At 41.3% G+C, this 14,974-nt stretch overlaps 1 protein-coding gene across 1 annotated transcript in view; it reads right to left on the minus strand.

Moving 5' to 3' along the window:
* The window catches only part of TMEFF1 (transmembrane protein with EGF like and two follistatin like domains 1), a 126,272-nt gene that overhangs the window by 19,930 nt on the left and 91,368 nt on the right, over positions 1 to 14,974 (minus strand). Inside the window, exon 5 of the mRNA XM_042798244.1 lies at positions 13,491 to 13,587. Within this exon, the coding sequence (XP_042654178.1) occupies positions 13,491 to 13,587 (97 nt within the window). The remainder of the gene's footprint in view (positions 1 to 13,490; positions 13,588 to 14,974) is intronic.

Below are 14,974 nucleotides of genomic sequence, written 5' to 3' on the forward strand. Positions count from 1 at the left end.
TGTAGAAGTCACACTGGAATAAAAGGAATCAGAACCCTACAAGAGTTTTTTTTTCATTATAACCTTCCTATTGGTTTTAACCAAAAAGATTGAAACAGGTAGTTAATTTTCCAAGTTGATGTCTTGCTGGAGAGGGTTTCTGCTCAGTGTCCTCAACAGATCTTTTCTCTTGCTTAGCCCTGGAAAGTCAACAGGATGTATTCAGGTTTTCTCCTGATGTACTAGGGTGTACAGAAAAAACCCTTAATTTTGCCACCTGTCATCAGAGTTGACATCCTAAGAAAAAAGGCACCAGCTTGCTGTGACAACGTCCTTTTAGGAGTTGCATGTGTATCATTCATTAACACCATTAGTTAAACAGAAAAGCACTTGAATTTCAGGAAAGTACAAAATGCTATAATTAAACAAAAAAAAAATCTGTAGGTGGTTTTAATAAATAAGAAATTAGAATGTACAGCTCATTTATTAGGGGCTACTAAGTGTAACAAAGAAAATGTGTTTAGTAAAATGATGTGACACATCTGAAATGAGCTCAGGCTGTAAGAGCACTTGCTGCTATCAGTAAATTAATTAGATCCCCAGAGATCAGAACACATCTCAAGGCTCCTTTTTGTTTTCAGGCTCCAAGGTGTATGTGGTTTGTTGGAAGTTCTGCGTGCTTAAAAAGCAGAGCAGACTCAAAGAAAAGAGAGAAAAAAAGGAAAGGAAAAACATTAAAGATTTGTGGAGTGGGCTTGACTACTGAGAGAAGCTGGCATTTCCAATCAATAGATCAGGCTGCTGCATTTGTACTCATCTGCAATTTGCTCACAAATATGTTTTTCTGGTCTGGCCTCACAGAGAGTGCTGCTTGCTACCCCTTCCCAGTAGCCAACAGCAACAGTAAGCCTTTCCAGGTACTTACCTATCTATTGACACATCTGCTTACAAATGTACAATGGAAACAGTAAAATAAAAGTGTGTGAAATGCACACAGATGGATAAGGGTATGTTTAATGTAATAAATTTAGGTGAATTAAAATAGCAGGGGTGTTGTAATTGCAGTTAAGAAACTAACCGTGCCAAATGAAGGATTACCTTTCATTTTATGTTTCTTCCCTTGGGTGCAATTCTTCCCAGATGAAACCTGAACTAAGAAAATCTGGATTTCAAAGTGATTTCTCTACCTATTCAACTAGTCCTGAATCTTCATTAGTTTTTTTAATGTCTTTCTAAAAATCCCTTTACAATACAAGAAAAGTAGATTTCAATTCTACAAGCTTCTCGTGCCCTGCTTGAACACCCTCCCAGTCTTTAATTCTGCTCAGCAGTGCAGAACACTCTTTAAATATCACAAGCTTTAGGTACTTTCCAGTCATCCTTTCACTCCGTTTTTTAATTTCATGGCATGGCTTTCTCAGACCACTGAAGAAATTTAGTCCTTACCTGCAGTGAGCTTCTAGCAGCATACATGGTGAACTGATGCTTGCTCTCACAAGAGTGACCTAACCCTCCCTCCACACTCGAGTAACAGAAACTTTCAAAGACTTGGCACACACTGCTGCAAAGATCGTTAAAAACATACATTAAAAAAACAGGCCTGGACTATTATCCATCTAGGTTCTATTCAATTTCTTAATAGTCAGTATAACGAAAAGACCATTATTCCTTTCATATCAGAATTTCCTGTGGCCCAATTTTACATAATTCAGCAATCCCGCAACACAACACAATCATAAATCCCTTGTTTAAGTTGATTTCCTCTATTGTTTGTGTCTGTGTCTTTTTTTTTTTTTACACACAGATACTTAGGATATTTTCTGCTGGACCAGAAAGCGGTGAATTGCACACAGAATTAAGATGCCCTTCCTTATGAATATCTACACACCTTAGCATACCTTAAAAAGGTTAAAAAAAAGGAAAAAAAAGCTTGGCTATAGTAAATGAGTGAAAAAGTAGTCAAAAGAGGCAAATATAAACAGGTATGCCATACTTCAAACAGACCAAATCTTTCCCTGGAAGACAAATTAGATAGATAAGGCAGAGACTGGGACTTCAAAATGGTATTTCTAAGTGTTAATACTTACACTTCTGAATTTCTGGTTTGGCCGTTGTCAAGACAGACACTATGTGGATTATAGGCCAGTTGTATCTATATGTTGCTGAAACACATTTTCTTTCCAAAGTAAATCTTGTAAAATGTTAACCTCAAAAGGTCTACTCGGAGATTAGCTGTCAATCTTTCTTGAACATCTACATTATGAGTAAAAACAGATCTTTGACAGCATAGTATACTTATTAAAAAAAGACTGAATGTGCTCAGAATCCCGTTTCCATATTTTGTCTGTTAAAAAACAAAATATAGGTAAAACTGAGACCATGACACATTTGAACTTTTACAGTGAGGTTATTTTTAAGTTAATGATTTCCTTATCAAAGACAAAAAAAAATATTTTAAACCAAAATTAATGAAATTTATTCCAGCCATTTAGGGATCAAAGGAAAGGAAGGTTATTACTGAGCATAAGATGGAGAGCAAGATAACCACTCAAGTGGGGCCTTGGCAAGGTGAAAGAACCTCCTGAAGTTTGAAGATGAAGGGAAAGACAGAGAATGGACTAGGAGTGGACTAGAGGGGGAGAGACTCTGCAGAAAAGGACCTGAGAGGGTCCAGTGTAGCAGCAGGCTGGTGGGCTGCATCACAGGAGGGTCACCAGCAGAGCAAGGGAAATGACTGTTGTCTTCCCTTAGCACTTGCGAGATCCTATCTGGAGCGCTCTGTCCAGTTTTGGGACCCCTCAGTAACACCAAATAATTTGAGAACCTGGAGAGGGTCCAGCGGTGAGCCACTGCAATGGGTAGAGGGCTGGAGCGTGTGCTCTGTAAGGAATGGCTGGGGGCACTAGTCTTGTTCAGCCTGGAGAAGAGGAGGCTAAGGACATGACTGTTGTCACAGACAACCTAAGAGGAGTTATCAAGAAAACAGATGGAGGCTCTTCTCAGAGGTGCACGGTAGAGGGACAAAAGACAACACTTGCAAGTCACAGCGAGATAAATTCTGATTGAACACAATAAATTATTCCTCAAAGTGAGAGCAGCTCAGCCCTTGAACAGATGCCCAGATGTCAAATCTCCCTTCATGGAGATGGCCAGAGCTCACCTGGAGCAACCCTTCTTAAGCCACCTGAAGGAACTATCCCTGGTTGCAGTGCAGGGAGAGAGCCTGGACTAGATGACCCCCTAGAGATCCCTTACAACCTATATTATTCTACAGTTCATGATTTCATTCTGTATATTATTCTCCTGAATTTACAACATACTTTAAAATGCCGTTTAAAGCAACATTCCTTCCAATACTTACTAGATATTGCATGTTGTTTTATTCGGTATCTAGCAGTGCTTTGGCATGCAAAAGGAACACCACACAACAGTGCAAGAGCAGAGGATATAAATACTCATAAGTAATACTACTTTTATATTATCAGTTTCTTTGCCAGAGTTGAAGATGGCTATTGTACATACATACATATATACATACATAATAAATAAATAAAGTTCTTCAGCTCTAGAAAGACTGCAAATAATAATTTCAATCATATGCAGTAAATTGAGGCATCATGTTGTTTAGAAGCTTTATAAAAATTACACTGATCATTATTTATCTGAGTTTTTAAAAAATTCTTTTGGAGTCCTTATTAGCCACAATAGTATTACAAATATTTATATACACTGCTTTCATTGAAGAAAGAGTTGATTTAAGTGCTGCACTGATTAAAATGATTTTACAACCACATCTGTTTTCATTTGTTTTGCATTCATGCTGTTTTATTTTAAGTGTTTCAACAGTATTGGTATACTATCTTCTGACTGATAGTATGATCTACTGATTATTGACATGAACAATCAGTAGAACTGGAAAGTCCAGTGTGTGCTAGGAAAAACCTGCAGTCTGGATACCACAGAGTGTATCAACAACAAACCATATGTGTTTGGGTTGGTGCCCTACAGGATTTACCCCAAGAGCTCTGGGTGGCCGCAAGCTTTGTGCTGTCAACTCCACCTCCACTTCTCAACCCGATTGCATTTCCATTCAAAATCTCAGCAGAAAACACACAGCCACCCTCATACTGCCTAAGTCTTTAGGCTTCTGGCCAGTTTCCCACACAAAAGTTTAAATTTACCAACCTCTCGTGTACTTCTTCGCTCCCAAGCCACACATTTTGCACCATTATGCATAATACATTGCTTTTTCAACACAGTGGAGGAAGGGTTTGGCCAGAGAGACATTTTGATGGGCAGGGTAGAAAGGAAGGTACTGACTGATCAGTCTCAGGCAGCAGCTTTTACCATGACATACACAATTTATGTTTCTGTTTTGTCACTAAAGGGGAAAAAAAAAAATCACGGCCAATCCATGTGAAGCCTGTTGTCTGCATCCTGTTACCACAGACTGAAGGAAAACCACTGTATGGACAATATGGTATAATACACATTTATGCAACTTAAGACTAGTGGATCCAAAAGTGATTTTCCATATTCTTGAAAAGCCTGACCATAAACTAACAACTCTTTAAAAAACTTATAAATTGTATGAGAAAAGAAAAAAACTATGGAGAAATATATTTCTATGAAGTTTCCTCAACCTGATTCCTTTTTGCATTTATGTACAGAAATAATGTACTGGTTTGCATACAGTTGAACATTAATTTTCTAAGTATGACATGCTGTTTATGGCAACTATCTTCTCAAACTTTACTTCTTTGTAGCAATCAGTCCACTTAAAATCAACACTGAAAATTTTTGCACAGTGGAAACTATAAATTTGTTTATCTTTTTGCATTCAGTTTACTGTGCATTGTAACCTGGTTTAAATAGATAAAGTTTCTGAGAAATCAAATAAAATGAAGATACAAATCTAAAACTCTGTGCAAAGCCTGAATTCTTCAGAATATGTGTGATTCTGTGTAATAAAAGCATATGTAGCAACTTTGATCAGAGACAGCCATAACGCTTTAATGCCAAATATGAAAACTAAAAATTCCTAACTTTTTCATATGGGAAATACAGTTTAAGAGCATGTCGTGGTTTGAGCCTGGTCAGCAGCCAACCACCACGCAGCCACTCTCTCTCCCTTCCCTTCCAGCAATAAGAAGGGACAGAGAGCCAGGCTTGTGGATTGAGATAGGGCTGGGATGGGAAAAAATCACCCTTTATGGGCACGAGCAAAAGGCATACTTGGGGAAGAAAAAAAGAACATACATATATTACAGACACCAACAACATGTAACAGAGTAGGACAGTGAGAAGCATTGACACATCTTGAGAACACCTTCCCCCCACCCCTCCCTTCTTCCCGGGCTCAGCTCTGCTCCCGATATCTCTACCTCCTCCCCCAGTGGTGCAGGGGCAGGGAATGGGGGGTGCAGTCAGCGCTGCCACTTGCTCCATCTTCAGTGGGGGCAGCTTCTGGAACTTGTTCCCCCTGCTCCATCATGGTCCCCCTCTCACAGGAGACAGTCCTCCACAAACTTCCTCCGACATGAGTTCCTCCCATGGACCGCAGTGTTCCCCACACTGCTCTGTTGTGGGTCACTAACTTTCTCCGACTGGATTCCCTCCCACAGCTGGAGTCCCTCCCACGGCTGCAGCCCTTCCCAAGCTGCTCCAGCGTGGGACACCCCCGCATGCTGCAATCCTCCCAGCACTGAATTACAGCAGCGGGGCTACCTTTTCCCATGAGACCCCGGCCTTCTTCAGGCACAGAACCTTGATCAACCAGGAGGAAAACACAGGCCATAAATCAGTGTCTGCTCCACCGTAGATCTCCATGGGTGGCAGGGGGGGGCCGCCCTGCCGTCTCCCCACAGGATACAGGGGGGTCTCTGCTCCGGCACACCTCCCCCCTCCTTTCTTCCTCCGTTCCTCCACTGACCTTGGTGTTCACGCAGCTGCAGCAACTCCTCCTCACAAGTCCGACTCCTCCTCACCACGTCCCTTCTTAAATATGTTATCTCAGAGGTGCAGCTGATTGGCTCAGTTTTCGAGCAGAGGTGGAGCTGACTTGGGGCTGAGGGAGCCTTGAGAAGCTTCTCACAGGGGGCCGCCCTTATAACCCCTCCTCTGCTACCAAAAAACCCCACCTCTCACTCAAACCCAGGATATTACACCCCTTGCCTCTGCAAATCACGTATTTAAGAATTAAGAGATCCAACATTCAGTACAGAAGATAGTATACACATCAACATCAGAACAAAGAGAAACCAAAACTGAACTGAAACAGAGGGAAAAAAACTTCCCCACACCCAAATAAAAAATAACATTGACAAAATACTGAGACACAATACAGAAAATCCACCCATACTCCCTTCACCACACCAGGAAAAAAAAACTTCCCCACAATTACAACTACAGACATTGTAAAGATCATTCCACTAATGGAGTTCGGTCTGTACTTTGCTCATTACCTCTCCCAATTAATATCCTTATCAAATTGCAACCCTTTGCCCCACGTTGGATGCCAAAAAGGCTGTTGTGGTTTGAGCCCGGTTGGCAGCCAACCACTGCAGCTGACCAATACCCAGCCCGTTCCTGGCTGGCGATACCAAAATACCAAGATCCTGCAATCACAATCCCCCCATCACTTTCACCTGAAGGGGTGTCCAATACACCTGGAATCAGCTGCCCCAGGGGTGGACACACAGTCCCACCATTTGCCATGGACTGATCCAGACTGCACTGGAACAGGGTGAAGCTCCGGAACACCTACAATATGCGATGACATCATTGTATGGGGAAATACAGCAGCAGAAGTTTTTGAGAACAGAGAAAAAAATAGTCCAAATTCTTTTGAGAGCTGGCTTCACCATAAAGCAGGGTAAAGTCAAGGGCCCTGCGCAGGAGATTCAGTTTTTAGGAGACAAATGGCAAGATGGACGTCATCAGATTCCAATGGATGTGATTAATAACAGCTATGTCCCCACCAACTAGCAGAAAGGAAACGCAAGCTTTCCTAGGTGTTGGGGGTTTCTGGAGAATGCATATTCCAAATTACAGTCAGATTGTAAGCCCTTTCTATCAAGTGACCTGGAAGAAAAATGATTTTTTATGGGGCCCTGAGCAGCAGCAGGCCTTTGAACAAATTAAACATGAAATAGTTCATGCAGTAGCCTTTGGGCTGGTTCGGGCAGGACAAGATGTTAAAAATGTGCTCTACACTGCAGCCGGGGAGAATGGCCCCACCTGGAGTCTTTGGTAGAGAGCACCAGGGGAGACCCGGGGTCGACCCCTGGGATTCTGGAGTTGAGGATATAGAGGGTCCGAAGCCCGTTATACTCCAACTGAAAAAGAGATATTGGCAGCATACAAAGGGGTTTGGGCTGCTTCAGAAGTGACTGGTACAGAAGCACAGCTCCTCTTGGCAACCCGACTGCCAGTGCTGGGCTGGATGTTCAAAGGGAAGGTCCCCTCAACACATCATGCAACGGATGCTACATGGAGTAAATGGGTCACACTTATCACACAGCGGGCTCGAATAGGAAGCCCCAGCTGCCCAAGAATATTGGAAATGATCACAAATTGGCCAGAAAACAAAGATTTTGAAATGTCACCAGATGAAGAGGTGACCCGTGCTGAGGAGGCACCACCATATAATGAACTACCAGATAATGAGAAGAGATATGCTGTTTACTGACATGTCCTGTCACATTGTAGGGAAAAATCAGAAGTGGAAGGCTGCGGTGTGGAGCCCCACATGACAGGTTGCAGAAGCTGCTGAAGAAGGCGAATCCAGTCAATTTGCAGAGGTGAAAGCCATCCAGCTGGCCCTAGATATCACTGAGCGAGAAAAGTGGCCAGTCCTCTACCTCTACACTGACTCATGGATGGTGGCAAATGCCCTGTGGGGGTGGTCGCGGCAGTGGAAACAAAGTGGCTGGCAGCGTAGAGGCAAACCCATCTGGGCTGCTGACTTATGGCAAGATATTGCTGCTCGGGTAGAGAACTTGTCTGTGAGAGTACGTCATGTAGATGCTCACGCACCCAAAAATCGAGCGACGGAAGAACATTGAAACAACAATCAAGTGGACCAAGCTGCTAAAATTAAGGTGGCTCAAGCAGATCTGGGCTGGCAACATGAGGGCAAAAAGTTTATGGCTTGCTGGGCCCATGACTCCTCAGGCCATTAAGGAAGAGATGCAACATATAGATGGGCTGGTGACCGAGGGGTGGACTTAACTATGGACATTATCTCACAGGTTATCCATGAATGTGAGACCTGTGCTGTGATCAGGCAAGCTAAGCAGTTGAAACCTCTTTGGTATGGAGAATGATGGTTAAAGTATAGATATGGGGAGGTCTGACAGACTGATTACATTACGCTCCCACAAACTCGACATGGCAAACGTTATGTGCTCACAATGGTGGAAGCAACTACTGGATGGCTGGAAACATATGCTGTGCCCCATGGCACTGCTCGGAACACTGTTATGGGCCTTGAAAAACAAATCCTGTGGCAACATGGTACCCCAGAAATAATTAAGTCAGATAATAGCACTCATTTTCGAAATAACCTCATAAACACCTGGGCAAAAGAACATGGCATTGAGTGGGTATATCACATTCCCTATCACACACCAGCCTCTGGGAAAATTGAGCGGTACAATGGGCTACTAAAGACCATGCTGAGAACAATGGAAGGCGGGACTTTTAAGCACTGGGACACACATTTAGCAAAGGCCACCTGGTTAGTCAATACTAGAGGATCTGCCAACCAGGCTGGCCCTGCCCAGTCCAACCTTCTGCGTACTGTAGATGAGATAAAGTCCCAGTAGCGTACCTTAACAACAAGACTGTCTGGGTTATTCCCACTTCAGGTAAAGGTAAGCCCATACATGGAATTACCTTTGCACAAGGACCTGGGTGCACTTGGTGGGTAATGCAGAAAGATGGGGAAGTCCGATGTGTGCCTCAAGGGGACTTAATGTTAAGTGAAAATAGCCAATAAATTGAACTGTATTACATCAATCACCAAACAACCCTATCAATGCATCGCTATGGTTGACACATATTATATAATGGCATCACAGTCATGAAGGAACACATGAACTCAGATAAAGTCAGGATTGGCTTCAGCAAATGATGCCCAGCGACTTCCGTAGACTGTGAATACAGACGGTGTCAGATGCATCAGCCACCAACTCCAACAGGGACTGCATGCCTTCCTCCTGCAAGGTCACCTGTGTCCTACTGACTAAGCATCACTCCTCCTGCCTTAAAAGACTGTTATGACAGATGGAACCCAAAGTTATGAACCAAATGAACTCATGATACATTATGCAGTGATGGTCCAGTGACTGAAGGAATGATGTCTGTGTGCACATGCCTAAAACTCGGGAAAAAGATAGTGATTTATTAGAATGTATTGGAAAATACGGAACTTGAGCATAACATAAATGATACGGAATAAGGGGTGGATACTGTCCTGGTTTGGGCTGAAGTAGAGTTAATATTCCTTTTTGGGAACTAGAAGAGTGCTGTGTTTTGGATTTAGCTTTGGGTTTGGTATGAGAAGAATGCTGATAGCACACTGATGTTTTCAGCTGCTACTGAGACTTCAAGGACTCTCCGACGCCCCAAGTCCTGCCAGTGCGCAAGGGCATGGGAAGCGGGGAGGGAGCACGGACAGAGCACCAGACCCAAACTGGCTAATGAAATGTTCCATATCATGGAACGTCATGCTCACTATATAGGGGAGGGGTGGCTGGGAAGGAGCTCTCTCTCGCTTCTGGGATTGCGATTGCGGGATCTTGGTATTTCGGGATCGCCGGCCGGGAATGGGCTGGGTATTGGTCAGCCGGTGGTGAGCAATTACATTGTGCAACGCCCATTTATATTCTTTCTATTATTGTCATTGTTCTCGTTTTATTACATTATTAAACTGTTCCTATCTCAGCCTTCAAGTCTCCCTTTACCCCTCCAATTCCCTCCCCCATTCCCAGGTGGGGAGGGGGAAGGGTGGGTGACTGGCTGCAATGGTTGGCTGCCGACCAGGCTCAAACCACGACAGACCAACAGAAAATTAACATTACTAACTTGTAATACGGAGTGCATCTCAGCTGTGTACAACTGAACTTGTTTACATTTGCTTTTAAAAAGCACCAAGATTTGGTAACTACACAGAATCACAGAATAATTTAGGTTTGAAGGGATGTGTAGAGGTCATCTAGCCCAAGTCCCTCCTCAAAGCTGGCCCAGGGCTGTGTCTGATCAAGTTCAGACCACATTCACGGACAGAAACTCTACTGCTGCACCACACACCTTGTTCCAGTGCCTAATCACCCTCATGGTGGAAATATTTTCATTATGTCAAATCAGAACTTCCCATGCTCCAACACGTGCCTGTTGCCCCTCATGCTATCACTGTGCACCTCTGAGAAGAAAGGATTTGCTTAGGTATCAGCAAGTCCAACTCTAAAGTCAGGAAATGCCAAGTGGTCTCACTCCTGTTTCTTTGTTGCAAGACTCATTCTACAGTTTTCACCGAAACTATCAGGTGTTATTATTTTTTTTGTATCTTTCTAGGTCCAAGAGACAAATTGCAGTCTGCATGGAAGAAAACTGTCTTTAGCAGGATCTTTCCATTATTGAGGGAAAATTCTACCTATTCTGCATTCCAGGCTGTTGTGGCTGGTCTGCTGGCAGGTCCTGAGATTTCTCATTAATGCCAGATCATTTACCTCAAACCACTCAACACTGTGTTCCATGGATGTCTCCCACCAATTCACTAATCATTTTATCTGTAATTTAGTTTCTCTGTTCATAAAACAGTAGTACAGATACTGTTTTGCTTCTCAAGAGCTCTCAGAGCAGAAGGAGCTGATGTTGGTAAGGTCTCAGATTGCATGGAAAAGAGGATAAAAAAAGCATAATTGCATATTTACTGTAATTCTTAGACAGTATGTCATGAATGTGGATTGAGATTACCTACTGAACGTTAGAAGACAGTTCAGCTAACTCATTCACTTACTATAATGAAGAAAAATTCTCTTAAAATGCCTTCTGTGATCACATGGATCATTTTATTAAGTGTTTTAACATCACAAAGTGCAAGCAAAGGCTTTTCTAAGCCTAAGAAGTCTGCTTGAACGGAACTAAATGTACTTTTTGTTTGTGGTTCAGTAGACATCACCCCACTATCCAGAAAAATTACAGTGGTCGTTCTTGTTCCTTAAAAAGGAAAATCAAGATAGAATATTTTAATGAAATCAGGGTGTTTGTGTGATTTGCTAGAACTAGGGGTGATAGTGGTTGTAATATGGTGTGAAATTGAATTAAATAATAGGAATCTACCAGTGTTTATACAAGTCTGATGAAAGGTACTTGTGCTGCCAATAATTTTATATATCATGATATAATTTTATGAGGTTAAAAAACATGTTGAAGCCCAACAGGAAAGGGAGTAAAAATAAGATGTAAAAGGCATTCTTAAGGGATGGTCTATTAGAGTTTCCCAAACAGAAGATTTCAATCCCATCTTGTTTCTGCCAGGTAAATAACTGTTTTGATTTTAGGAAAAAAAAAAAAAAAACAACTCCTAACTTCTACTTAAGCAAGTCTGTGACTTTCTATGTGACTTATCAAACTTAATCTTGTGAAGACAATCTATGTTAACAGAGCCCAATTTAATCTAAGTCTAAACAGACAGTGAATAGCACTAAACCTTATTTTAATAGTCAAAGGGAAAATAAAATAATTATTCAGGTTGGAAAACTGACAAAAATTGAAAAAATTATCTGATAGATTGTGATCAACCCTCACGTGGATATTTTCTAACCTTTATGTATTTTCTACATAAAAATTGTTTCCACGTATTTTTTTAATGAGGACTAATTAAGGAAATCTTAGAGGCAAAAGAATACTCTCCTCCTGTTGTCAAGAAGAGAGAGCATGGCTCCATTTTATGAGTAGGATGTAGGGAATAAATCTTCCACTCTCCTCAACCTTATCCCAACTCTCTTACAGATACTACATAGCCGCAGGAATGCCAACTTTACAAGTACAGAATGAATAGGCAAGCTTTCACTGAAGTTGAATGCTTCAGGATTTATTTTCTAAAGCCAAGAGCACATTTCAGTGCATATAACAAACAAATCTATACCCATCTTGCCAGTCATAAATGAAACAGACCAAGGCAATACTGCAGAAAGTTATTAGTATTATAAAAAACAGCTACAGCTCATTTGTCTCTCCAGAAAAGAGCAAGCCTACTTCGATGCTATGACATTTTATGAAATGTGAACTATCATGATAGTATTCATGAGTACTATTACCATTTGGGTTTCCCTTGTACACTATGATTTAATCTTGAATACACCACCTCTTGAATATTAGTGCTAAGATGCTTTACTGCCTGAGATGTCTTCACGCTGACATCCCATAATAAAATCCTGTGCAATTAAGACATATTTCAACACGAAATGGCTTCCAGCTGGTAGACAGGAGAAGGGAGAGCGATGCTTCCCCTGATTAGCGATGTTCAGGCACTGTTATTCCGAGACGCCGTTCCCTCCACGTACACAAAAATGTACCAGCTGCTCATCTCTCAAACACCTTCACGCACGGCCTCTGCAGCTGCGGCTGCAGTACCTGCCATCAGCCCAGACCCTAATTAAGCTTCTTCCGTACTGGTGGCCACTGCCAGGACAACAGCTGTAGGGAAAAAAAAGCCCCACCAATTAGATGGGACTCCTTTTACCCCCCAACAAACCTTAATGCCTCACGGGTCTCTCTAAAGGAGCCCCTTGCTCTGTGATGTCTCTGCCCCTTCTGACAGCCACACAGAGCCTGGACAGCCAGGGTATACTCTAACCATTGAGCACCTTGACCAGGGAAATTTGGTGCATCTGCTTCTGCATTATGGATTGTCTTTAAAATCTTCTTGCTTCTTGATCATTCGTTTTGAGCTCTGACAAGCCACTGATATTTTTCATCAGTTTTCCCCTGGGTGCATCTGAGAGGTCAAGTGGCACAGTGAGTTTGGAAGAAGTGACTGGATCAGGGCACCAGTTCAACTTAAGGTTTAGGTCCAAGCTTTGCACTGATGGAAACAACTGCCTGTAATACTTTATAAACAAGCAGAATAGAGAGAAAAAAAATCTCAGGGACGAATTATCAGTATTTATTTTGCATTCCTGTTTGGTTTCGGTTTGTTTTGTTTGTTTGTTTGTTTTGTTTGTTTGGTTTTTTTATTGTTGCCAGGACAAAACAAATAAAGATCCTTTGTCTGAAAAATATTTGATAAAGATTCTCCAATATACATATTCCCTTTACCTTGCAATTGCAGATGGTTTGTTCTTCACAGACACATATAAAACACATTATTATTGGACAACATTAAAGCTTCAATTAGTAAGAACAAACATACTCAGGCAGATGATCATGTACCTTTTTTTTTTTTAAAAAACATTTTTTCCCCTTTTGTTCAGTGATATTGTTAAGGAAAACTTACTACTTACCCAACATTTTCTGCATCTTCATCACACTCAGCCCTATATTTGCAAACTCCACATTTTGAGTGTTTTCTCTGAACTTCTGTCCCAGATCCTTCATACTCTAAAAAAAAAAAGTTATTGTTAACAGAAAGTATCACTTCCATATCAAGCTCTGATTTTACTTACCTAAATCCATTTGCCTTCAGGTATATTGTAAACATGAAGTTATCGTATACTGAAGCCATTACCCTTACAGTGCTTCCTTTTTCAAAATCAGGCAATTGGAGGATGGTAGAACTGTACCAGTGACAAGTAAGCATCCCTGAAAACACATGCTTCACTAATTCTTATTTCAGTGATTTGTATTTATTCTGGCCCCACCAGACACACAACTGGTATTGACATGTGTCCCCAGTCACATTGACTCTTAATTGGCACGGATAATGTGTAAGTCCTGTGCCTTTTAATGTCCTTGAATATTAGGTAGTGACAATTTGAATGCTGTTTGCTTTGACAGTCTTTAATTACTGATATCCTTATGCAAGGTTACTGCTTGCATTTTTTCCACTTTTCTATTCCCATATACGCTGTAGTATATTTTCCAGATTAGTCTGTTTAGTTGTATAGGACTAAAAGAAAAAAAGGCATCTTAACAAGAAACTGGTAGAAATGCTATGTCCCCAAAAAAGTAAAATTAATATCTCAAATATTCTGATCATAAAAGTATCTGCACCAATCTTACTGTTGATATGGACATCAAAACTCTTCACCAAGTAAAAGAGAAATAAACTATACTCTTACTGTTTCACTACCATTAGTCACTCCTAGTTTTGATTGTAACCAAGTGATAAAGGAGAACTACATATTTGAAAAGAAGGAAAAGAACCACAGAAATATGCAGAGGGAGTCAAGAACCATTTAATGTTTCACAGTATCATGGTGGTGTATGGCCGACTACACAAAGCTGTCAGATGGACAGAGACCAAAGTGATTCCTTTTCTCGTAACAGCTTTATGTGCTGTAGCAACAGCTAATCAAACACCACCAATTAAACAGCTGCATTTACATTCTTTAAATGTAAATAGGAAGAAAAATCCACAACAGTTCTTCCTAATTTTCTTGGATCTTGGCTGAAGGGAATCTCTCTCTCCTACCTGTGGGGCTGCACTTACACGAAGAGTAGTGCAGGTGAGCCTCCCAAATTAACTTCTGTCTAAAGCATGCTGTGCATTTTCCAAGGTTTAATACATATCAAACTTTATTTAAAAATTCCCAGTGTAGAAATTCTATCACCACTTTTATTATGTTGCAGTAGAGGTCATTTGCTTTTATCTTTATAAATGTACATCTTATTTGATTTTTCCTTCTTTCTAGATACCACATTCCTATGCTTGTGTTTGGCATCCTAAAGTGTCCTTTAGTGTTAGATTTCACTTTTCCATGCCAATAAATGATCCCCTACAGTTTGAATAAGTTAAACAAACGGCACTGCTCATAGCTTTCGTTCA

The sequence above is a fragment of the Tyto alba genome, unplaced genomic scaffold, assembly GCF_018691265.1.
Source record: "Tyto alba isolate M040663 unplaced genomic scaffold, T.alba_DEE_v4.0 Super-Scaffold_27, whole genome shotgun sequence".
NCBI lineage: Eukaryota > Metazoa > Chordata > Aves > Strigiformes > Tytonidae > Tyto > Tyto alba.